This window comes from Scyliorhinus torazame, chromosome 13 (genome assembly GCF_047496885.1).
Source record: "Scyliorhinus torazame isolate Kashiwa2021f chromosome 13, sScyTor2.1, whole genome shotgun sequence".
NCBI lineage: Eukaryota > Metazoa > Chordata > Chondrichthyes > Carcharhiniformes > Scyliorhinidae > Scyliorhinus > Scyliorhinus torazame.
This window is the reverse complement of record NC_092719.1, coordinates 23,695,883-23,722,450: the sequence shown is the minus strand read 5'-3', so window position 1 is coordinate 23,722,450 and position 26,568 is coordinate 23,695,883. Positions and strand designations below refer to the sequence as shown.

The window sequence follows — 26,568 nt, the reverse complement described above, 5'->3', positions numbered from 1 at the left end:
ATAAGCACCTGAAGGGAAAGAATTTGCAGGTCGGTTGGGGAGTGAGCAGGTCGGTTGTGGAGTGAGATCAGCAGAGATCTGGGGCGGGATTCTCCGAGCCGAAATCACGATCGGCGCGGGGGCGGCGTATGGGCATTGTCGCCGAAATCCGGTGCGACGCCGCTCCTGCGATTCTCCAGAGAATCGGCGCGAATCGCACACGCGCGGTCTACGTGGCGCGGGTAGGGGGCCATTGACAGAGGTCCCCGCAGCGATTCTCCGAGGACAACTGGCCGAATTCGCAACGGAGTGGTTCTAACCATGTTTTGCATGTCGGGAACGGCCGGTGGCAGCTGCAGACTCAGTCCGCTGCCGCCCTGGTGGGGGTATCCTTCACCGGGGGTGGGGGGGGGGGGGGCCTCGCAGACGGCCAGGCAAGCGATCAGGGGGCACCGATCCATGGGCGCGCGTGTTCTCAGGTGGATCTACTTCGTCCATCATGCTCGCAGGCCGCCGCCGTGCGGATGCGCGGACTCCCGACCGGAAGTGCAGGGCCCCGTATCCGCAGCCACAGCTGCGAGAAGCACTCCAGGGCCCTGCAAGCCCCCTGCAAATTGGAGAATCACTCTGGACTTTCTTAAGGAAAGCGTTTTGACGCTGGTGTGGGGACATCGCCCCATTATTGGAGAATCCCGCCCCTGGTACTGGTTCAACGGGCTAAATGTCCGCTAATACTGTAACCATTCCATGATTCAAAATAAGTAAATGGGGTGGCATATGTGCATGCGTACATATATGTTTGCATGTAGTGGATTATATGCTGCCTTTTCACCTCTGGGTACCCATGTTCAAATTAAACCTTGACTAATCTTTCTTTTATCTGTTTCCCATAAACTTCTAATGTGAAATGGATTTGGCTAGTTTCAACATTGTTCCTAGTGGTATGCCAACACTACAAATTTAGTTAACGTGGCACTAATTGGTAAACTCAAAGGTCAAGGATGCAACAAATGTTACACCCATGCAGCAGGGAGTTCTTGTGAGATTAGAGCTGAGGCACATTTCTGGGGTAGAATTATGCAAGCTTTCCTTTAACTCTGGCTGTGCTCGACATGCCCTGGTAATTTTTCATGCTGGCACAGAGTGCCTGAAATATAGAGCTCATTTCCCAACCACTAATATTCCATACATATTCAAAAAAAAAAGTGAACTCTGCCTTCTCTACACATTTAACAGAGGAAGAAGGAAAATAGCAGAAGATGGTTATTTTTGGGACTACAAAACATTTCAAGTAGCTGGCATACAAAAATAAATTCAAAGAGAACCATGAATTAGATTATTTATTGAATGCCAAATATTTGTCCAAACAATTTATAGCAATTCTACCTGACATTTTGCTAAAAGCTGTAAATGGGTAAAGACAGAAATAATGACTGTTATTAAGTTATTTGTGTACAAAGCCTGGAGCAGCTTGCAATCCTTGTGATTACATCTTCTCTTCCTCACTCCACGAGTTTAACATTCAAGTACAACTTTGTTCCAGGGGCTTAGAAAAAGCTGTTAGTCTCTTTACTTGCTGGATGATTAATGATTACACGGCGAATGTGACATCTATGATGGAGTGATTTTTCACTGGAAGTCGTCTATTCAGAGCACACATTCCCTAAGACCTTCCTCCACCCTCGCGTCCTCCAAAATTCCACCCAAAAGGATACTGGTGGTATGTAATAGTGGGGGGGAAGAGAATGTGTCAGATCAGCACACAACCTTCACCGACAGCAGGTAGTCAACAGAAAACAGATGGGGAAGGAAAATGGCAAATCAGGTAAGTCACCTTCCTTTTACCTTAGAGAGAATAAAGGCCTAGTTGCGATTAACCTGCACTGGAGTATTTCTCAGAACGCACTTGTTATCATCAGGCAAATGCTCATCACCTCCTTAACACACTCTTCACCAGCCAAAACAAACAAGTTTTTAGAAAAGATCCAGCAAGGTACTCGTGATGTCATAGTATTGTTCCCAATGACACACACTCACGGTTGGCATAGTGGTTAGCACTGCTGCCTACAGCGCTGAGAACCTAGGTTCGATCCCGACCCTGGGTCACTGTCCGTGTGGAGTTTGCACATTTTCCCCGTGGCTGCATGGGTTTCATCCCCACAACCCAAAATTGTGCAGGTTAGGTGGATTGGCCACGTTAAATTGCTTTTTAATTGGAAAAATAATTGGGTACTCTAAATTTATTTTAAAAACAATGACACACACTCACACATGACCCTAGCAGCAAAAACGACCTTGCTTATATCTTCCTAGTGTTTTAATGCACTGAAAGATCACAGGATAATGGGGAGAAGAGAAGAGGCTGCAGAGGTTGATTTTGTCTGTCAGAACAGATCTCAGTCATGGGCAGTACCTCTTGCTCCAAGTTTCCCCAATGTTCCATTAAATTACCCTAATTTAAAGAGACAATTTTATCTTGCCTACTCCTTCCTCCTCCTGTGGCTTCTCATGTAGAAACTTCATTCTGCAATCATATACCAACGAAAATTTCAACAACTCTTTGGGGACATGTGCACATTCTCGTGTACAATTTTCATTTCAAGAAAAGGAGGAATTAAATTGTTCAATAACGTTATTAAAGGCTCCTGTGTAAAATTTGAAAAGAACTCGAAGGAGAGGTACGCATTATAAATGCTCCTGAATTATAAAGCAATATTTCAAATCAGTTCTGCAATAGACATCAAAAACTGTCAGCAAAATTGGAATATTTAATATTTAATAAACAGACCTGCAGGCTATTTTAATTTAGCAATTTCTCTTTACAGTATGGTTTTCATGTACAATACAGCAGGAGATGCATGATACAAAGAGAGGTGCAGCAAATTAAGCTGCTGTAAGAATTGTGTTTTTCTGGAGGATCGTGTACACCAAGGTGTGCTGCCCTTACAGAGGCTGTTTCCCTGTTTTGGGGAAAAATAATTTCACTGTTTACATAAGATTAGCTTTGCCGATGTAAGAGAAAATACAGATGAATTACTGTACAGGACATACAAGCACTGCAGGAGGTGGCTCTTACAGCTTCACTAATTACTCTACTTTGTTAGACGTTTTAGTTGCTGTGAAATGAAGAGTCTAAACTTCTTTTTCCTTTTCACCAAACACCATTTATTTCACTTCCACAGCCTCTGCACAAAACGCTTAACAACACACCACCTGACAGAGGCCACCTGAAGCCCCTTTACATATCAGTGTCAATTAATGGATACTTAACATAAATGAGACAACTAATTGCAATGTCTCTTAACCCATTGCTTAACATACTTCCCCCTACCATCACTTCCAATCTTTCTATCCCTTTACAACAGCAGTCATAACTGAGTGACAGAGGCTCCCCCATTGTAGCCACCTAAAATGGCTGATTCCCTATTAATTTGGCCAAAACCCGATTTAAAATGGCTAACCGAAAAGGCTGATGGGAAAAGCAGCCAACAGGACACAAACGGACAGCTGCAGACAGAATAGCGTATTCAGCTCTGGGGAAGTCGGCCCAGATCGATACTCAAGACTATTAGCAGCACATCAACCCAGACATCTGAAGTTTAATCGGCTATCCCCGGGAACAATTGCAACATATTAGCAATTGAATGCCGGGCCAGACCTCTCGGCGCCTGCAGTGGCCGAAACAAAGACAGGTGAACGACCACCCCCGATCGAGGAATCGCCCCATTATTGGAGCACATCGATCCCAGTGATTGGGAACAAGTCCAATCACTTGGGACTCAGGGTCAAGGGCCGCCCCGAGAGGCGGGAAGCCCCTGGACCCTATAAAGTAAAAGGGGCCAAGTTCAGATCTCTCTCTCCCTTCTTCACCTGCTCGCAACCTTCGCAAGAACCTTCAACAAAGAACCGTAAATCTGACTCCAGCGATCGCTACCCAACAGAGATTCCTAGCCTTTTGAATCCCGCAGGCCAGATCCAATTCGATAAACTATTTGTTTCCCTGACCTGGTGGGCCATCTCCTAAAGTTAAGTATTGACCTGTTAGTTATAGGTATTAGTCTAGAAGTAGCATTATTGTATAAGTACTAATTGCTGTATATAATAAATGACCGTTGATTTCAATCTTACTAAGCGGTGTGCTGACTTATTAATCATAACTCGAGCTTGAACCACGTGGCGGTATCAGAAAGATACCTGGCGACTCGTGAGCAAAGGTGACATAATCAGAGGTAATAAACTAAGGCTAAAAAGAGCAACACCATTCACTTGAGAATGTACAATTGATGAAAAAAGCATGAGCAGGAATAAAGCAATCTGCATCTGTACTAGATCATGGGCTGAGACACTGCAAAATGCCTGGCATTTGTGCCGTCAGAAATGGAAAGTTGCAGGCTTCATACTGCAAACAAATTCAAACAGCAGGCAGGTCACCAGTAAGATGACATGCAGAGGATTAGCAGGAACACTTTTTCCTTCAAAACCAAATCTGAAGTTTTATCCCAAGCAGTTATGATGTAGTCTGGAACAAGCAACTCAAGGGGCTACCACCGAAAGGTTCAAAACAGATCTCTGTTCTTTTGGGAACAGATGTACAAATCCAGGGAATTTTAAATTGAGGATAAATTATTCACGAGAATGGCCTAGGGAAGCACACTCAAATATGTCACAGAAGCACTGCCTCTCTTCAGCAAATGTTCCCCCACTCCAATGCAATCTGCATTGCTGCTGTTTTTGGATCAACAGCACCTTAACTAAGATTACGGCCAACTTGTACTTGTGAGGCAGTGCCAAGCATTTATATTATAAATCCAGTTCCCTTATACCGGTGTGTACTGGTGAGTCTGTGCAAAAGGAGAGTCCACCATTGAGACAAGAAAACCAGATTCAGCAGGAAAAATGTAATGGCAGAAAAAAATGAACATGAAGGCTGGTTTCCCAGAATCTCAATTAAAACTACATTAACATAAAAGCAGTTTAAGTTTACAAACAAACTTTAATCAGTAGCTGACTTCCTGTTTATAATTTTTTAAAATAGGGCATCTTGTTCCGGTTCAATTTTAGATCGATTAAGTCAAACCACTGAGCAACTTGGGCTTGCACCACTGATTGTATATACATTACAACGTTAATAGACTTATTTATTAGCAACATTGTTAGAGCCTAAGAGTTATTAGAACCTCATTAGTGAGGTACAATTAGAAAAGAAAATCAAGCTGCTTCACTGAAGCATTCATACTAAAACCCGCTTAATCACTTTCATTATCGAACTCTACTCCCTGCTGCCTCCATTTAATTGGAATTTTACCATTTTAACAGGATTTGCATTGGCACAGTTGGTATTGGCAAAGTTAATAGACACTGCTTATGATCAGAGGGAACAGAGTCCTTGTTGTCCTGAGGGCCACAAATAAATAGGCCCAAGACATACTTTTCAACATGCACAAAAGCAGAGCAAATTGTCTGAACAACTCCAATTATGAATACTGCAAATCATTTTACAACCAACATTTCTTTCATGTAGAGCTAAACAATTCTGAGATTCCCAACAATTCCTAGCCTTCCATGAATTGGCTAGTGTTTATGCCCAATCAAAATCTGCTAGACAGCTATTAGGGTTGGCAAATAGGGATCTCGGACATTAGATGCACTGGAAATAAACAGGAATGATTCTTTCTGCCACAAAACGCAAGAAAAACTGGAGCTTCATGACAAAGAAAATCTGTAGCATGTCTTTGTCACCAGCTGTGATTAGAATCTCATAATAGTGGTAGCAATTGGCCAGTACACTAATAACCAATTGAAGAAAACATTTATTCTAAAAAGTCACACATTAACAAAAACAAAATCTTAGCAAAGTTAATTGAAATGCATTAACACTGCTATAAAGATTCCAGAATACATTAAGACTGCATCCACTATAGAAAAGATTGAAGTGAAAAATGATCACACTCCTATCTTTTAAATTGATCCATAGAATCAATACTATGCAGGAGGGCAGTCGGCCCATCGAGTCGGCAGCAACCCTCTGAAAGAGCACCCTACCTAAGCCCACTCCCCTGCCCTATCCATGTAATCCCACCTAACCTGTACATCTTTGGACTTTGGGACGAAACCGGAGCACCTGGAGGAAACCCACGCAGACACGGGGAGAAACTCCACACAGAGGGTGTGATTCTCCGGAAAGATTTCCAAGTGTGGTAACGAGCGGGAACTGTCACCAGCTTCCAGGCGCTCAAGGACGACAACATTATTCAATGGTAATTGAACCCCCGCTAACGTCGTGCAGCACTTAAACAGCCAACCCCAATCAGCATGCAGCTATGACACCAAGAAGACCCGCCCCAAGATTCAGCGATGCAGAACTGGCAAGGGTGAGCCACAGGGCAGCCAGTGCCACCTGGGATGAGGTGACAGCGACTGTAAGCTCTGGGAGGATTGGCCTCCAGTGTCGTAAGCAGGTCAATGACATACACCAGGCAGCACGGGTGGGTTGACACCAGCAAGCGCCCTCTCTCACCCTCCACAAGACCTTTCTGTCCCCAACGAGCATTCAACCCCCCCAACTCTCCATGCGATCCCCAACCCTCCCTTCATCTCATACACCCCCCTCTCCTATCTGGCGTCACAGCTGTCCTCTCCACCCTCAGCCAGCGCAGATACACGCATCTCGGTGGGAAACATTAGTGGTCAGGCTTCTGTGGCACAATCTGGTGAGCACCACGCAGCTGGTGATGCACATCAGGTGGAGGCAAGAACCCCCAGGCGAGACAACAGTCAGAGGTCTGCTGGATCCCAGGGCCCAGCGGAGTCCCAGTCTGATGCTGAGCCTCTAGTACAGGGTTACCCTGAGACGATAGGGTGAAGCCGGGACATTCAGAGGGAGATGTCAGCGACACACCAGCAAATCCATAGCTGGAGTCCCAGAGGCTACGGGCGTAGGAGATGGCACCGGCAATGTGTGGCACTGAGGCCAACACTGCTCGGGCGGCGACCGCAGTGGAGAGCCTGGTGTACGATGTCGGCACCATTAGTGAAGGTGTCCATGGCGTTGTGAAGTCTGCGCCGGCCACGGCGGAAGGTCTCGACAAAGTGTCCGACTTGCTGGGGGATGTGACCATACCAGGCTGACCTTGATGAGATGCTGCAGGACATTGCCTGCTCTCAGGTGGGCATTGCCGAAGCACTGCAGAGCACATCCCAGTCACTGAGGAGCATCACCGAGGGTGCGACACCTTGGTGCAGACATCAGGGAACTGCCAGGGTTGGCAAAGCCAGATGATGCAGGGGCAGCCAGGGCTCAAGCCAGTTGCCCCTCCGTCCCAAGGACAACCCTGGGTTATTTGGGCACCGAGCGGGAGGAGGGGGTGCTGGATGTCAAATGGACCCTTCCCATTGAGTTGGGATGGTGGCCACCAGCTCCCCCGAATTGTAACCCTCTGATGAAGCTGCGCCTCGAGGTCAGCGAATGGGACAGGACGGCACGGCTCTGCATGTGCCGTCGACAAGTACGCCGGGGTTCTCCAGCCCCAGAGGACACCCGCCAGGGACATCAAAGGCCACTGGACGAGGTAAGTAGCTGGCTATCTCCACCTCAGATGTGCATCTAGATGTAGCTGTAAAGCTAGGAAGGTGAAGCACATGGAATATCATTGAGGGCACCGGTGGGTGGGTGGGTGGAAAAGGTGGGTGAGGGGTGATGGTGTGAATGGGGCATCACCATCAGGAGTGAGAAATGTATGATACCTCTGACACATTAAAAAACCTTGAGCACAACCAGTTTGACGCCTGTCACTTTCTTCCACCAGTTGGGCCGAACTTCAAACCCTTAGCCCATCTCTCCAGACATATCCTCCTCCCCGTAGCACTCACCCACCCTCCTGCCGTGGACATGTCCCTGGAACTGTGCCCCATCCCCTGGGTGTTCGGATGTTGGCTGCTGTGTGTGCGGTGTTTGCTCCCACAGTGTTCAAGCACAGTGCGCAGGCATCAAGATTGGGATGCTAGGCAATGACTCCCACATGCTACATGGCCCGCTCACCCACGGAAATCCAATTGTATGAAGTGCTCACTTAACCACAATTGCCAATTCCCTATTAGCAACAGCCTTCAGCCGCACGTTCAAAAGCCTCGGCAGTCAGTGGAGGTTATGGGTGGTCAGAGGGGCAGACGGGCAGGGGCTAGGTTTCCCCCAGAATGGGTACACATGATCCATAGGTTGGCATGTTGGTGCTGCGCATGGTTGCCCCCTGCAGCACCTCCCCCACCCCCCTCTCATGGCGGCCCACCCCTCCAGAGGGTGTTTGTTTGTGTCCCCACCCCAAGCTGAGGGTCTCCCACCGAGCACTGGGACGGCAATCCCAGCACCACCAGGCTCTTTGCCTGTGAGTAAAGATGGCTACTCACCTCCTCGGCTTCCCGCAGAAGCCCTTTCGCCAGGTTCACGTTTTTCAAAAGGAGTACTAATCGGGGCCAGCGTGACTACTTGCTGGGGAGGCCGATGAATGACGGGAGGCCGTTGGATATGGGGTCACTCATTAATTGTCTGGAAAACTGAGCTTAAGTGGTGATAACTGGTTTCTCGCCACGCTACAGCGGGATCCCAATTTCACCTCTGGGAGCGGGCCGGTTGCATCGCAAACTGGCGCCTGTCATGATTCTCGTTTTCGGCCTTTATTCACCAGCCATGTTTCGCTCAAGCGAGAGCGCAACGAGGCCTGAGGGCAGCACGATAGCACAAGTGGATAGCACTGTGGCTTCACAGCACCAGGGTCCCAGGTTCGATTCCCCGCTGCATCACTGTCTGTGCGGAGTCTGCACGTTCTCCCCATGTCTGCATGGGTTTCCTCCAGGTGCTCCGGTTTCCTCCCACAGTCCAAAGACGTGCAGGTTAGGTGGATTGGCCATGATAAATTGCCCTTAGTGACTAAAAAGGTTAGGAGGGGTTATTGGGTTACGGGAATAGGGTAGAAGTGAGGGCTTAAGTGGGTCGGTGCAGACTCGATGGGCCGAATGGCCTCCTTCTGCACTGTATGTTCTATGCCTGTGTCTAATCGCGCCCAGACATTCACCCAAGGACGGAATTGAACCTGGGTCCCGGGAACTGAGAGGCAGCAGTGCTAACCACTGTGCCGCCCTGAGAAACATAAAATGACATTTGTAAGCAGGGATGTGCCCAAGACAGTCTTCTCAGATATAGCATTATTGGTTTTCCCTGCAGGCAAGAGTAGCATCACTTACAATCAGAAGTTGATCTTCACTACTCAAATCAGACAACAGATAGAATGGTCCAAGAGTCTAAATCAAGTTGCTCAGTCACGTGAACAATGGACAAAGAAATGGGCAATGGACCTCTTGTACAACTATGAGCAATTTTATCTTCTGAATGGCAGAATGATGACCAGATTAGTCAGACAAAGCCAATTAAAATCAGACCGACTAATTTATTTTGGATGTAAGGTGTGAACAATCAGAAATGTTTAAAATGCACTTTTTAGACCTGATTCATAACATACTTGTGACATAAAAGATAACTGCGCAAATCACACTACAATAATTAGCATGCTAAATACACTTTCCTGACCAGTAATTTTCATTCTCCTCAACACTAAAAATCCCTCAGTATACTGAGAGCACTAGTCTATAGAACATGCGTGAAAAAGGCTGAACTTCAGTCCAGCCAAAATTTGAATTAGCACTCTCACGCACTGTCCCCACACACTCCGCCATTACAATTCAGGCATCTCTTGACATTCTCCATTCATGTTCACAGCAAAAAGAAAACATTTATTATAGATAGGCACATGCCACTTAACCTTTTGGAAACTAATAGCAAGACATTTCATTTAATGGACCAGGATAACCCAATATTAAGGTAAAAGTTTAAAACAATTGAAAATGTAGCAAAAGATGCGATATAAACTAGGCTCAGGCAGCTTCATCCACCTCAGATGGTGGGTGGTGTCCACAATCCATCTTAAATTGTCCTTCAAAACGATCCATAATCTGATTAGCCATACTTCAAATGCTAAGAGGAAGATTCAAAGTTTCACATCCAGGCGAATTTGCTCCAATTTAACAGGTAACGATGAGACAGGATTGTATATATTCTCTCTCCAACTAGGATTTCACTCCATTGCAGCACAAAAAGATAGTTGCACTGTTGGAGGTGCCGTCTTTCAGGTGAGACATTAGACCAACATACTGGCTACCCTCTTGAATCTGAAAGATCCTGCAGCATTATTTTGGAAATGTAAATGCATAATTTCCTCCCAAAACTCGAGTGGGGTAGAGCCCACAATGAGCTATTATGGTCAATGAAAAGAGCTTAAAAGATAAACCGCTTCAAATCAATTCATACCCTCAAGTGGTCTCCGTGCTTTTGTAAATTATTACTGCCCAACCGGTAACTTATCGTTTCAGGCAATGGGACCCTGTGTGAGAACCTCTCTGGCTACATCGAGGGCATCTTGAAACCCATCGACACGACGGACTTCCTACAGAAACTCAGCACCCATGGACCAGTTGAACCAGGAACATTCCTCGTCACAATGGACGTCTCGGCACTCTACACCAGCATCCCCCATGACGACGGCATTGCTGCAACAGCCTCAGTACTCAACACCGACAACTGCCAATCTCCAGATGCAATTCTGCAACTCATCCGCTTCATTCTGGATCACAACGTCTTCACCTTCGACAACAAGTTCTTCATCCAGACGCACGGAACAGCCATGGGGACCAAATTCGCACCCCAATACGCCAACATCTTCATGCACAAGTTTGAACAGGACCTACTCACCGCACAGGACCTTCAACCGATGTTATACACCAGATATATCGATGACATTTTTTTCCTTTGGACCCACGGCGAAGAATCACTGAAACGACTACACAATGACATTAATAAGTTCCATCCAATCATCGGACTCACCATGGACTACTCTCCAAAATCAGTTGCATTCTTGGACACACTCGTCTCCATCAAGGACGGTCACCTCAGCACTTCGCTTTACCGCAAACCCACGGATAACCTCATGATGCTCCACTTCTCCAGCTTCCACCCTAAACACATTAAAGAAGCCATCCCCTATGGACAAGCGCTCCGTATACACAGGATCTGCTCAGACGAGGAGGAGCGTAACAGACATCTACAGACGTTGAAAGATGCCCTCGTACGAATGGGATATGGCACTCGACTCATCGATCGACAGTTCCAACGCGCCACAGCGAAAAACTGGACCGACCTCCTCAGAAGACAAACATGGGACACAACCGACAGAATACCCTTCGTCGTCCAGTACTTCCCCGGAGCGGAGAAACTACGTCATCTTCTTCACAGCCTTCAACACGTCATTGATGACGATGAACATCTTGCCAAGGTCATCCCCACACCCCCACTACTTGCCTTCAAACAACCGCGCAACCTCAAACGAACCATTGTTTGCAGCAAACTACCCAGTCTTCAGAACAGTGACCACGACACCACACAACCCTGTCATGGTAATCTCTGCAAGACGTGCCAGATCATCGACATGGATACCACTATTACACGTGAGAACACCACCCACCAGGTACGCGGTACATACTCGTGCGACTCGGCCAACGTTGTCTACCTCATACGCTGCAGGAAAGGATGTCCCGAAGCGTGGTACATTGGCGAGACCATGCAGACGCTGCGACAACGAATGAACGGACATCGCGCAACAATCACCAGGCAGGAATGTTCCCTTCCAGTCGGGGAACACTTCAGCAGTCAAGGGCATTCAGCCTCTGATCTCCGGGTAAGCGTTCTCCAAGGCGGCCTTCAGGACCCGCGACAACGCAGAATCGCCGAGCAGAAACTTATAGCCAAGTTCCGCACACATGAGTGCGGCCTCAACCGGGACCTGGGATTCATGTCACATTACATTCATCCCCCACCATCTGGCCTGCAAAATCCTACCAACTGTCCTGGCTTGAGACAATTCACAGCTCTTTAACCTGGGGTTACCCTATCTCTGGATCTGTAAAGATTTAATCACCTGCTAATGCTCGCATTCCTAGCATTGTTTGGCATCTTTGAATTTGTCTATATATGTGTTTCTGGAACAGACCTCTTCATTCACCTGAGGGAGGAGCAGCGCTCCGAAAGCTAGTGACATCGAAACAAACCTGTTGGACTTTAACCTGGTGTTGTCAGACTTCGTACGGTAACTTATCAGACAGTGAACCCTATCAGAAAGTCAATTGTTGCCAGGTCTGAAACGCCAATCAACACCCTATATTCCATCAACCTTTGGTCACAGGTTCGAGCGCCAATTCCATAGGAGCAACAGGTAAACAATGACGGGTTCCAAAATCAACAAATGTGTCACTTAGAGTGGTGTTTTAAACATGGATCATATCCAGAAATGAATATGCAAGGAGGAAAAATAGAGGAACTTGCATGTATAGCACATTTCACAATCTGAGGGCATCCCAAAACACTTCAAAGTCAATTAAGTACGTTTGAATCATAGATACCCTTGTTTGAATCATAGATACCCTTGTACTGTAGGAAATGCAGCAGTCAATTTGTATGCATCAAAGTCTGACAAATGCAGTGAAATAAATAGCCAAAATCAATATGGTTGAGAACTTCCCTGCTCTACTTCATTTTGTGTTGTGGGATCCTTTATATCTAGCTGAAAGGAGAGACGAGGCCTCAGTGAAATGTCTCATCTGAAAAACAACACCTCTGATAGCACAACACTGCACTGAACTGCCAATTTTGTTGATGTGCTGGAGTTTCTACTGTGGGAGGTAAATCCCCAAGCTTCTAACTCAGTATTACCAACTGAGCTAAGGAGGGTACATAAATTTTTATAGGGTTTATTTTGGCGCAATGCTTTAAACATAGGATGCATTCTCTCAGAATATGAGATAATAACAAAGCTTAGCTGGCCTTTTCATTCCAACGGTTTACAATTTAAATAATTGATTCAACATTCATCTATGAGATGACAGTTTATTCAACGAGTTAATAATCCCTGAGAAACCATGTCCATATGTTTTGGGTTGCCCGAAGCTTAGGGGATACTGGCAGGGACTTGTGGGTGTCATGTCCACGGTACTAAAAACAAAGGTGGCGCCGAATCCAGAGGTGGCAATTTTCAGAGTGTCGGAAGAACCAGGAGTCCAGGGGGCGAGAGAGGCTGGTGTTTTAGCCTTTGCCTCCTTGCTAGCCCAGAGACGGATCTTATTAGCATGGAGGGACTCGAAGCCTCAAAATCAGGGGTTTGGGTTAGCGACATATGGCTGGGTTTCTCAGACTTGAGAAAATTAAGTTCGACCGGAGAGGATCAACGTTAGGATTCGTCCAGAGATGGCAGCCGTTTATCGACGACTTCAGAGAAAACTAAACTGTCAGCAGATTCAATAGTGGGGGGGGGGGGGGGGGTTAGGGGGGGGTTAGGGGGGAGTTAGGCTATTTTGTGCTTAGAGTAGGCGGGAACAATGAGAGATGGAGGAATGTGTTATGCACTGAACTATGTGCACATTTGTATTTGTATTGTTTATTGTTTATAAAATCATAAATGCCTTAATAAAATTTTGTTTTTTTTTAAATAATAATCCCCCGAGATATTTTCACCTTCCCATGTCATCTGAATCAAGAATTCTAAATATTAGAGATCAAATTCAGGAGTACACCCTCAGAGGTGAAACACATTCACTTGCACAAACTGACTTTGTGCATCTGTCTTCTTAGTTTATTACACCCACAATATGTATGTGCTGAATGACAGAACTTTCAGCTTTTTAAAAGATCTGGGGCGGGATTCTCCGACCCCCCGCCGGGTCGGAGAATCGCCGGGGGCTGGCGTGAATCCCGCCCCCGCTGGTTGCCGAATTCTCCGGCACCGGATATTCGGCGGGGGTGGGAATCGCGTCACGCTGGTTGAAGCCCCCCCCCCCCCCCCCCCAAGCCCGGCGATTCTCCGGCCCATGATGGGCCGAAGTCCCGCTGCTGGAATGCCTGCCCCGCCGGCGAGAATCAAACCACCTCTCTTACCGGCGGGACAAGGCGTCGCGGGTGGGCTCCGGGGTCCTGGGGGGGGGGGCGGGGCGATCTGGCCCCGGGGGGTGCCCCCACGGTGGCCTGGCCCGTGATCGGGGCCCACCGATCCGCGGGCGGGCCTGTGCCATGGGGGCACTCTTTTCCTTCCGCCTTCGCCATGGTTTCCACTATGGCGGAGGCGGAAGAGACCCCCTCCACTGCGCATGCGCGGGGATGCCGTGAGCGGCCGCTGACGCTCCCGCGCATGCGCCGCACGGCAAAGTCATTTCTGCGCCAGCTGGCGGGGCACCAAAGGTCTTTCCAGCCAGCTGGTGGGGCGGAAATCAGTCCGGCGTGGGCCTAGCCCCTCAAGGTGAGGGCTCGGCCCCTCAAGATGTGGAGAATTCCGCACCTTTGGGGCGGTGCGATGCCGAACTGATTCACGCCATTTTTGGCTCCGGTGGGCAGACATCGCGCCGATTGCGGAGAATCCCGCCCCTGAATCTAAAGCTTAAACTGGCAAAGAATGATGCAGATTATCTTTTAATTAATCATGACATATATAAAATCAACACATTGATTTCCATGGTGTGACTGCTTTGAATATCTAACACACAACTCACTTTTTTGTTGTCTGCTCTGATTGTAGTTACAGTAAAGAGTGTATCTCTTTGGACTGAATACAATTCTTACATTTCAAGTTAAAAGTAAATGCAGGATGGGGTAGCACGGAGGCGCAGTGGTTAGCACTGGGACTGTGGCGCTGAGGACCCGGTTTCGAATATGGTCCTGGGTAACTGTTCATGTGGAGTTTGCACATTCTCCCCATGTCTGCGTGTGTTTCACCCCCACAACCCAAAAATGTGCAGGTTAGGTGGATTGGCCATGACAGGTTAGGTGGATTGGCCATGCTAAATTCCCCCTCAATTGGGAAAAAAAGAATTGGGTACTCTAAAAAAATTTTAAACATAAATGCGGGACAAGATGGGTAGTGCAGTTCAGCAGCGTCCAGGGTTTGACTCAAAACTGAACACTGCCCGTTTGCAAGGGGCCTAGAAATAACATTTGAATGATTCTTAAAAATTCCCAGTTGATAAAAACTGTCTGCAAATTAAGATTAACAGCAATGTAAAGTGGGAACATTCTAAACTTGTGCCATATGGGTACTCGGGGGGGCAGCACGGTAGCATAGTGGTTAGCATGATTGCTTCACAGCTCCAGGGTCCCAGGTTCGATTCCCGGCTTGGGCCACTGTCTGTGCGGAGTCTGCACGTTCTCCCCGTGTGTGATTGGGTTTCCTCCAGGTGCTCCGGTTTCCTCCCACAGTCCAAAGATGTGCAGGTTAGGTGGATTGGCCATGCTAAATTGTCCTTAGTGTCCAAAATTGCCCTTCGTGTTGGGTGGGGTTACTGGGTGTGGGCTTGGGTAGGGTGCTCTTTCCAAGAGCCGGTGTAGACTCGATGGGCCGAATGGCCTCCTTCCGTACTGTAAATTCTATGATCTACTCTGCCATCTTATTGAGACTGTGCTTGATTTAAAATAATGCAGACACTGAATGACAAGAGAAAAGACAACAGAAGGCGAAGATTATTCCCTCAATATTAATATCCTTGCCCTGACAAAGAGAAATGGTGGGACAGCTAGAAAGTACAAAAACGTCTGATTTCAAAATACTGAATCTATCACAACTGGTTAGACAATCCTTTAAATTGAGAAATAAACATTTCTAGTGAAATAATTTATTGCACTAATAGAACAATTTGTTGCTACATTCCATGCTTTATTGTGTTAATATATTTAATTGAGAAAACACAAATCTGGACATTTTCATAACTTTTTTTGAAGATGATACTTTGAGGACATTGCCTTAGTTACCTACACAATTGCAGTACAGCAAAAAGCTTAGCATTTAGGCTTTTTTGTTATTTGGTCAATAATAAGGGCAATTAAACAGATTTATAGCTGTTAAATTGGATGATTTGTTTTGTTGGGCGCACAAAGGGCCTTTTACCATGTTAACAGACTGGCATAAACTGCTCCCAACACCTAGGAGCTGTATTTCAATTGGGCAGAGCGCCCATTCCAGCCTACTCCCAAGCTTTGTATCAAATCTCATTATTACATGAAAAAAACTTTCTAAAATTGTAAAAGAGAAAACGTTTGGGGGGGGGGGAGAGAAAGAGTGCAAATTATACCTACATGAGCCAAGAATCATACAGCTTTTCAGTCTTAATGAAGCAGCTCAGATTAATAAAATGATGTGTGCTGTATAGCATTACATGCAGGGAAAAGCTGTAATGAGTAATGACTTTTCATTGCATTTCACCGTGCAAACATCAATAATTATCTTCATTAGAAGTAATATTCTATCCACGCACACTACATTTTGCATAAAGACAATGCAATAGCAGCAAATACTCAGCGAATTGCACAAATCCTCATTTTAAGGAGATTACATTCATCATAAAACAAACACAAGGTTAAAATTGCAAATTCAACTATCTTATGGTACTAGATGGAAGCTACGCATAATTAACCCATTCTGTTGGGCTTTGCCCCACAGCAATGAAATTTAGGTCAGATGCTCAATCTAGAGCAAGCAATCCCACCTCCAGCCCGTTACAAAGAAGTAGAGTAAGGAGAGGAAATAATACAGCTCTGCACACCACTTAACAGCTTAAAGTAAGCATCGCCATAAACTGAGAGAAGGCTCCTAACCTACCTCCTCAAACATGAGGATAGTGTGCGTGTGTGTGGGGTGGTGGTGGGGGGGTAGAGAGAGAAGAGAGGAGAACATGGAATTCACACAGAAAATATTACACAGAATGGTGAAATCCAGATTTACAGCCTCTGCTCCAATGCTTTCACTCAAATCAATTTGATTTGAGAGAGGGGAGGGAAGAGGAGCATTATATGTTTAAATTCACATTTGGTTCAATTGCCACGTAATCAGCACATTCGACAAACTATACAGTTACTGATGATGTGTCAGTGCTTTCTTGCTCTCTCATTCCTTAAGTTGTAACACTGAAGATTAAAGCAGACAATTTGGAAGGTTCTCCTACATAGATGTAAATTCAGGTCAGGAAGGAGCGTGCACAACATTAATTCCAAAATAGGGAGTTTCATTTTTTTTAAATTGAGGTCGAGGCAATAGACATGATTGCATTCTGTAGTTTATTTGCTACTGCCATTTATATGAACAAGACGGACTGGTGGCAGCTCACTTAACTGTTCAATGTGCACTTTTTTTTTTAAAGTGTCTCAAGCTTCATGTCCAAACAAATGTGCCTACAATTTTCATTCACTAACCTTCCCAATGCCAAAAACACAAAGGCACACAATTGGATAAAACAGACTAGAATTTTTCCTATTGCTTCCACCAGCATATACTATGAATCAAACATTCAAATACCTTGCTGGTCAGTGTCTTTACCAACTTAGTGGAAAGACATTCACAGGTTCTACAAATTAGGTTCTCATTTTCTCCCCAAGGCTGGTCTAAAAAGCATTAGAATGCTATTAAGTTAATGTTTGCGATCCACAAGCGATGCAGCCCTTAATGTCTTAATGTAGTTGGCACGCTTCCTGGTGGCACATTTTCCCCTGTAACTATTTGTCATAACTATATTGCTAAAATACTGGAATTCTTCAACTGATTTTTTTTTTCAAGCACTACAATAAACGTGCGCTCCCAAAAAGAACATCAATTCAGGCAGGGAGCCGTTTGGAGGAGGAGGAGCAGTCTCTGAGTATAAAAACCTAACGGTAACTTCCTGTTTTCCAGGTTTTTTTTCCAAAAGTGACGTCAGAGGGAAGCTGTGATCTGATTGGTTGCTAGCAAATCTGCCCCAAATTTTTTTTTAAAACACACCTAAACGTGTAAACTTAAATTAAACTAATTAATTAATTAGTGATGGCTGGTCAGGTGATGTGCTTGAGCTGCTTGATGAGGGAGCTGGCAGATCCCATTGCGAGCTGCAGCGACCACAACTGCACTAAGTGTTGGCTGTTCGAAGAGCTCCGGCTCAGAGTTAATGAGCTGGAGTCTGAGCTTCAAGCACTGAGGCACATCCAGGAGGGGGAGACTTACCTGGACACTGTGTTACAGGAGGCAGTCACACCTGTCAGAGAAAATAGTTTAAATCCTGCCAGTGGCCAGGGACAGCAGGGTGTGACTGCAAGTCAGGCAGGTAAAGGGAACCAGCAGTCAGGAACTCAGGAGCCTCAGCCCTTGACCCTGTCCAACAGGTATGAGGCACTTGCTCCCTGTGTGGATGGCGAACAGAGCTGCAGGAAGGATGAGTCAGCTGACCAAGGCACCATGGTTCAGCAGGCCATTCAAGGGGAGGGAGTTAATAGACAAGTTGTAGTTGTAGGGGATTCTATTATCAGGGATAGATAGTATCCTTTGTGAGCAGGATAAAGAGTCCCGCATGGTATGTTGCCTGCCCGTGCTCGGGTGCGGGACATCTCTGACCGGCTTGAAAGGATACTGGAGAGGGAGGGGGAGGATCCAGTTGTTGTGGTCCATGTCGGTACCAACAACGTAGGCAAGTCTAGGAAAGAGGACCTGTTTAGAGATTATAAAGAGCTAGGGTTCAATTAAAAAACAGGTCCTCAAGGGTCATAATCTCCGGATTACTGCCCGAGCCACGTGCAAATTGGCATAGGGAGGCAAGAATAAGGAAAGTTAACACGTGGCTGAAAGAGTGGTGTGGGAAAGAGGGGTTACTTTTCATGGGACACTGGCATCAGTTTTGGGACAGGGGGGACCTATACCATTGGGATGGTCTCCACCTGAACCGAGCTGGGACCAGTGTTCTGGCGAAAAGAGTAAATAGGGTGGTCAATAGGACTTTAAACTAAAGATTGGGGGGGCGGGGGAAGGGAAAGTCAGGGAACCAAGAGGTGAAGTAATCAGTGGGAAGCATAGCTGCTTAGGAATACAAAAAAGCACGAAAAGACAAAACTAAGGAGAGGTTACGATAGTCCCCATCACACAAAATATGACACAGCGTATGGAAAGGCTCAGTAAACCAAGGTCCACCACACTAAGAAAACAAAACGGGACGGTCAATAGAGAATTAAAGGTGCTATATTTAAATGCGCGCAGTGTACAGAACAAGGTGGATGAGCTTGTGGCCCAGATTGTGACAGGCAGGTATGATGTGGTAGGCATCACAGAGATGTGGTTGCAGGGGGTTCAGGACTGGCATTTAAACATCCAGGGATTCACAACCTATCGAAAAGACAGAGAGGTGGGCAGAGGGGGCGGGGTTGCCTTGTTAATTGGGAATGAAATTAAATCAATAGCACTAAACGACATAGGGTCAGGTGATGTGGAGTCTGTGTGGGTAGAGTTGAGGAACCACAAAGGCAAAAAAACCATAATGGGAGTTATGTACAGGCCTCCTAACAGTGGTCAGGACCGGGGGCACAAAATGCACCACAAAATAGAAAGTGCATGTCAGAAAGGCAAGGTCACAGTGATCATGGGGGACTTCAATATGCAGGTGGACTGGGTAAATAATGCTGCCAGTGGACCCAAGGAAAGGGAATTCATTGAATGTTTACAGGAGGGCTTTTTGGAACAGCTGGTGATGGAGCCCACGAGGGAACAGGCCATTCTGGACTTAGTGTTATGTAATGAGCCAGACTTGATTAAAGATCTGAAAGTAAGGGAGCACTTAGGAGGCAGTGATCATAATATGGTAGAATTCAATCTCCAATTTGAAAGAAAGAAGGTAGAATCAGATGTAAAGGTGTTACAGTTAAATAAAGGTAACTACAGGGGCATGAGGGAGGAACTGACGAAAATCGACTGGGAGCAGAGCCTGGTGGGAAAGACAGTAGAACAGCAATGGCAGGAGTTTCTGGGAGTAATTGAGGACACAGTACAGAGGTTCATCCCAAAGAAAAGAAAGGTTATCAGAGGGGGGATTAGGCAGCCATGGCTGACAAAGGAAGTTAGGGAATGCATCAAAGCAAAAGAGAAAGCCTATAATGTGGCAAAGAGTAGTGGGAAGTCAGAAGATTGGGAAGGCTACAAAAACAAACAGAGGATAACAAAGAGAGAAATAAGGAAAGAGAGGATCAAATATGAAGGTAGGCTAGCCAGTAACATTAGGAATGATAGTAAAAGTTTCTTTAAATACATTAAAAACAAACGGGAGGCAAAAGTTGACATTTGGGCCGCTCCAAAATGAAGCTGGTAATCTAGTGATGGGCGACAAGGAAATAGCTGAGGAACTAAATAAGTACTTTGCGTCAGTCTTCACAGTAGAAGACATGAGTAATATCCCAACAATTCAGGAGAGTCAGGGGGCAGAGTTGAATATGGTAGCCATCACAAAGGAGAAAGTGCTAGAGAAACTAAGAGGTCTAAAAATTGAGAAATCTCCGGGCCCAGATGAGCCACATCCTAGAGTTCTAAAGGAGATAGCTGAAGAAATAGTGGAGGCGTTAGTTATGATCTTTCAAAAGTCACTGGAGTCAGGGAAAGTCCCAGAGGATTGGAAAATCGCTGTTGTAACCCCCCTGTTCAAGAAGGGAACAAGGAAAAAGATGGAAAATTATAGGCCAATTAGCCTAACCTCGGTTGTTGGCAAGATTCTAGAATCCATTGTTAAGGATGAGATTTCTAAATTCTTGGAAGTGCAGGGTCGGATTAGGACAAGTCAGCATGGATTTAGTAAGGGGAGGTCGTGACTGACAAACCTGCTCGAGTTCTTTGAAGAGATAACAAATAGGTTAGACCAAGGAGAGCCAATGGATGTTATCTATCTTGACTTCCAAAAGGCCTTTGATAAGGTGCCTCACGGGAGACTGCTGAGTAAATTAAGGGCCCATGGTATTCGAGGCAAGGTGCTAACATGGATTGACGATTGGCTGTCAGGCAGAAGGCAGAGAGTTGGGATAAAAGGTTCTTTTTCGGAATGGCAACCGGTGACGAGTGGTGTCCCGCAGGGTTCAGTGTTGGGGCCACAGCTGTTCTCTTTATATATTAACGATATCGATGACGGGACTGGGGGCATTCTGGCTAAGTTTGCCGATGATACAAAGATAGGTGGAGGGGCAGGTAGTATGGAGGAGGTGGGGAGGCTGCAGAAAGATTTAGACAGTTTAGGAGAGTGGTCCAAGAAATGGGTGATGAAATTCAACGTGGGCAAGTGCGAGGTCTTGCACTTTGGAAAAAATAGAGGCATGGACTATTTTCTAAACGGTGACAAAATTCATAATGCTGAAGTGCAAAGGGACTTGGGAGTCCTAGTCCAGGATTCTCTAAAGGTAAACTTGCAGGTTGAGTCCGTAATTAAGAAAGCAAATGCAATGTTGTCATTCATCTCAAGAGGCTTGGAATATAAAAGCACGGATGTACTTCTGAAGCTTTATAAAGCATTAGTTAGGCCCCATTTAGAATACTGTGAGCAATTTTGGGCCCCACACCTCAGGAAGGACATACTGGCACTGGAGCGGGTCCAGCGGAGATTCACACGGATGATCCCAGGAATGGTAGGCCTAACATACGATGAACGTCTGAGGATCCTGGGATTATATTCATTGGAGTTTAGGAGGTTATGGGGAGATCTAATAGAAACTTACAAGATAATGAATGGCTTAGATAGGGTGGATGTCGGGAAGTTGTTTCCATTAGCAGGGGAGACTAGGACCCGGGGGCACAGCCTTAGAATAAAAGGGAGTCACTTTAGAACAGAGATGAGGAGAAATTTCTTCAGCCAGAGAGTGGTGGGTCTGTGGAATTCATTGCCACAGAGGACGGTGGAGGCCGGGACGTTGAGTGTCTTTAAGACAGAAGTTGATAAATTCTTGATTTCGAGGAATTAAGGGCTATGGAGAGAGCGGGTAAATGGAGTTGAAATCAGCCATGATTGAATGGTGGAGTGGACTCGATGGGCCGAATGGCCTTACTTCCGCTCCTATGTCTTATGGTCTTATGACTAAAAAAAAACTTTAGTGGTGCATAACTGCAATAGCAGTCATCAATAACCTTTTGGTTGACCATGATATTCTATATTTGGAAAAGCTTTTGACAAGATACCAAGCAATAGACTACTTTACCTCCAGCCCCGTGGTCAGATCTTGGGTTGGGCAAGGTTTTGGTTAGTAATGGCATGGAAGGGCGACATGTGGCACAGTGGTTAGCACTGGGACTGCGGCGCTGAGGACCCGGGTTCGAATCCCGGCCCTGGGTCACTGTCCGTGTAGAGTTTTCACATTCTCCCCATGTTTGCGTGGGTTTTACCCTCACAACCCAAAGATGTGCAGGTTAGGTGGGTTGGCCAGCTTAATTGCCCCTTAATTGGAAAAAAATAATAATTGGGTACTCTTAAATTTTTTTTTTTTTTAAAGTAATGGCATGGAGACTGGTCACTAGCGGAGTCTTACAAGGATCATTGTTAAGACCAAAGCTCTTCACAACCTATTAATCATCTGTATGAAGACACCAGTAGATCTGTCAACCAGATGACCAGTGCACCAGTTTGTACCACAGGCAAACAGAAAGTATGATATTTCACCAAGACACAAAGCACAATTATGGCCTCATACAATACCGTGGTTAAAAATCATCTAGAATACCTCGTGCAAACTCACATGGTGCGTGATGAGGGCTAGGAAAGGTTCTAAAGAGGGAACTAGATTTATATATTCCGAAAAATCGTAAGTCACCAATGCTACGGTGGGAGAGCTAGGTCTTTTTTAACCAGTGTTTTTAAAACTTTTTTTCCCGGGACCCACTTTTGCCAACCAGCCAACTTTCATGCCCATGCCAGCCGACCTGAGTAACCTATGCCATGTTCGCTTACCTTTAATGCGAATGGGGAGAATACTTGGTCCTCACAATCTTACTCAAATCAGGTTCACAGGGGGAAGAGGGCAATGCACATATCAGGTGCAGAGTTCAGCCAGTTCCTTTGTGCCGTCTTCATCTTTGTGAGAATGGATAATCCAACCTCGCGCATGTAGGTCGCCGTAAAGGGCAATAGCAATAAAATGTGTTTACGCAGCACTGGATACTTCTGGGAGATGCTAATCCAGAATGCTGACAGCCTCATTGACTTTAAGCATTTTTTATGTGGTCTCACAGTCAGGTACACAGCAGCTTAGTCTTTTCATTTGGAATCAGCTATCAGTTAATAATTGACTCTGGAGTCTAAACCTCAAAAGGAATTTTTCACCCACCACTTCTCTTTCAAAATCTGAAACTTCTCTGTATTTAACACATTTGGCACAATTGACAGAACCATACCTCAAGAAATTATCTTTATACTACTTTGTTCCCAAGTTAATTTTCTTCTTTGTCTGTTAGCCAGAGGCACTGGAGCTCTGCACAGAGCCAACACTAGCACTGCTCTGACCTGCCCATGGATTCTCCTGAGCAGCTCCCTCCTGCAGATTCAGATGTGAGATCCTAGTCAGTAGGTACATTGCCTCTCTGTGTCGCTGGCTGTCTCTTCCTTGTAACAAAACGATCCAGCTTCACGGTCCTCTTGCCTTGCTTTGTAGCAGCTAGAAAGTTGAAGCTCTCCTCCATGATTTGGCGCCAAAAACACATACACTTGATTCAAGCACCCTGTACGTAAGTGCAGGGCATGTGACCTGCTCACTGTTGCCGCTCTGTCAGAAGACTGCACACATTACAAATTTCATATAAAGACCATATTTATTCCGATCTACAAAATAATACAAAGAGATTTACAGAAATCCTCAGTTATAAATTTAAAAGCTGGTAGCGGCCGCCATTCACAATTTAAAAGCCAGTAGCGGCCTTTGGGCACTTCTGTGATCGGGACCACCATGGAACTCCGCGGCGACAGATTGCTCCGTGACCCTCCTGACCCACACTTTGAAAAACCCTGTTTTAGATAACAGCATAGTCTTGAGAGATTTGGCGAACGTCTTCAATGATGGGATTAGACTGTCTATTTGAATGAGATAGTATAGGGAGAAGCAGAAGACACATATACAAGTGACGTGAATGAAGAACAAATTCAGACGTGCAGAGGTTGCTTTTCACACAGGCTCCTTGATCTTTGGCCTTATTGCAAACATTCAGAGAAACCTGGATCAGTTTCTGGTTTATATTACAGCACATGAATTGTAGATAGGGATTGGTGGAAAGTGTTCGTGCATGCATGAGCTGGAACAGGCTTGACGGAGTAGCTGTTTTTTAAAAAATTCATTCATGAGATGCAACCGTGGCTGGAAGGTCAGCATTTGTTGCTCAAATTGTCCTCGAGAGGGTAGGGGTGAACTGCCGTCTTGCATCAGCACAGTTCACAGGTGTAGGTACAGTGTAACATGAAGTGAAATGAGGCTTTCAATATATCTTCACTGGTGAATACATTTTCATTCCCTGAATTTGATCATTCTTCACTGGTCAGTGGCCCATTTTTAAAAATTTGAAATGCCATTTTAACAATGTTTCCTGTGGACACATGTCTACTCCCCAGAATACTAATGTGAACACTCTGCAGGTTGTAAGCTTATACAGGCAGCATTCAGATGTTAAAAAACATCTGAAATATTATACAACCACTGAACATTCACATCAGCTTGCAGTTTTCATGCAGTAAAACACCTCAAATCGTGCAATCTTCGCACATTTAATGCAATGGCAACCTCTGTGCAGCTGTTCTAATTAGGGGATTAACCAAATTAATTACGGTTGAGGCAAATAGATCATTACAAATTTCACATCAGGAGCATATTTATTCCGATCTACAAAATAACACAAAAAAAGAGACTTACAGAAAATCCTCCGTTAGGCAGTTAGAAACAAAATAATTCTGGAAATACAGAGCAAACCATGCAATGGCTAAAAGAGAAAAAACAAGTTCATGTTTCACTTACTACCACCCTGACTTGGAACTATATCGTCGTTCCTTCACTGTCGCTGGGTCAATATCCTGGAACACCTTCCCTAAACAGTACTGTGGGTGCACCTACACTACATTCACAGCAGCAGTTCAAGGATGCAGCTTACCGCCATCTCCTTGGGGGCAATTAGGGGTGGGCCATGAATGCTGACCTTGCCAGTGAATTCTACATTTCTTGGATGAACACAATAAACGTGACCCTTTGCCATGATCAGGCTGCAGCAAACATTTTGTAATAGGGAAGATTTAATGGCGGTGTTCCAAATTATGAAGAATTTTGATAGTTTCTCCCGAACTACTCTTTTTCCACTGGCTGGAGTGCCGGTAACAAGAGGACACAAATTTACGATAACTGTGAAAGGGACCAGGGAGACATTAAGTGAGATATATTTGAGTTAAAACAAAGCAAGTTTAAATTATTTGAAAAGCACTGCCTGGAAGGGTAATGGAAGCAGATTCAATAGTAGCTTTCAAAAAAAAAAAAAATTGGATATATTTGAAATGGACAAATTTGCCTGGCTTTGGGAAAAGAACCAGGGTTTGAACTAATAGAATAGTTTTCAAAGAGCCACCACAGGCACAATGGGCTGAATCGCCACCTTTTGTGCTCTATGGCTGAATGCCATTAAAAGTGCCGCTTTGTAGGTTGGAATACATATGTGCCTGACAAGAAATTTGTAATGATCTATTTATCTGATCTGTGTCTAACTTATATAATCCTCTCTGATGAAACGTCACCACCTGAAAAGTTAACTCTGTTTCCCTCTCCCCAGCTATGAGATCTGCCGAATATTTCCAGCATATTCGGTTTCAATTTTAGATAATCCTCTAATTGGAGTAACTGCACAGGGGTTGCCATTGCATTAAGTGAGATTGCCTAATGTGAGGTTTTACACTGCAGGACAACTGCAGGTCGACATCAAGACTGAAGAGTCTGCAAAATTAGATTTTCAAATGCAAGAAAATACAAAGTACTGTTTTTAACTCAAAACAGAAAATCAGAAAGACAAATAAGACATACATGATACCTACAAACAAAGCAGCAATCTTATGTTGCTGCTGAAATCCCTATTCCAGGCGTTCCCAAACTGGGTTCCAACCAAAGGGTCTCTGCAGCAAGCCAGACTGAAATATACAATCTGAAAAACATCATGAAGCTGCGTATCTAATCAGAATCTGGCTTCTCCAGAATCCAGAAAGGGAGAGCGAGCGCGAGGGAGAGCGAGGGGGAGCGAGAGCCAGCGCGAGAGTGAGGGAGAGCGAGGGTGAGGGGGAGCTAGCGCGAGAGTGAGGGAGAGCGAGCGCGAGAGTGAGGGAGAGCGAGCGCGAGAGTGAGGGGGAGCGACCGCGAGGGGGAGGGAGAGCGCGCACGAGGGGGAGGGAGAGCGAGCACGAGAGAGAGTGAGCGCGAGGGGGAGGGAGAGCGAGCGCGAGGGGGAGGGAGAGCGAGCGCGAGGGGGAGGGAGAGCGAGCGCGAGGGGGAGGGAGAGCGAGCGCGAGGGGGAGGGAGAGCGAGCGCGAGGGAGAGCGAGCGCGAGGGGGAGCGAGCGCGAGGGGGAGCGAGCGCGAGGGGGAGCGAGCGCGAGGGGGAGCGAGCGCGAGGGGGAGCGAGCGGGAGGGGGAGCGAGCGGGAGGGGGAGCGAGCGGGAGGGGGAGCGAGCGGGAGGGGGAGCG

At 46.0% G+C, this 26,568-nt stretch overlaps 2 protein-coding genes across 2 annotated transcripts in view; one reads left to right on the top strand and one right to left on the bottom strand.

Annotated features, from left to right (window-relative positions):
• The window catches only part of snd1 (staphylococcal nuclease and tudor domain containing 1), a 1,317,969-nt gene that overhangs the window by 1,133,224 nt on the left and 158,177 nt on the right, over positions 1-26,568 (bottom strand). The window lies entirely within an intron of this gene.
• LOC140387766 (uncharacterized) lies at positions 1,599-25,878 on the top strand. The gene is made up of 3 exons (XM_072470904.1): positions 1,599-1,804; positions 10,399-10,992; positions 25,796-25,878. Exons 1-3 carry the CDS (start codon positions 1,780-1,782, stop codon positions 25,876-25,878), a joined length of 702 nt encoding a protein of 233 aa, XP_072327005.1. The 5' UTR covers positions 1,599-1,779.

Excerpts from the sequence above, each read along its gene's own strand:
- LOC140387766 (XM_072470904.1), top strand. The coding sequence starts at position 1,780 with ATGGGGAAGGAAAATGGCAAATCAG. Across the intron at positions 1,805-10,398 it reads GAAGGAAAATGGCAAATCAG|GCAATGGGACCCTGTGTGAG; the intron begins GTAAGTCACCTT and ends TTATCGTTTCAG. Across the intron at positions 10,993-25,795 it reads CCTCAGCACTTCGCTTTACC|GACAACTGCAGGTCGACATC; the intron begins GCAAACCCACGG and ends TTTACACTGCAG.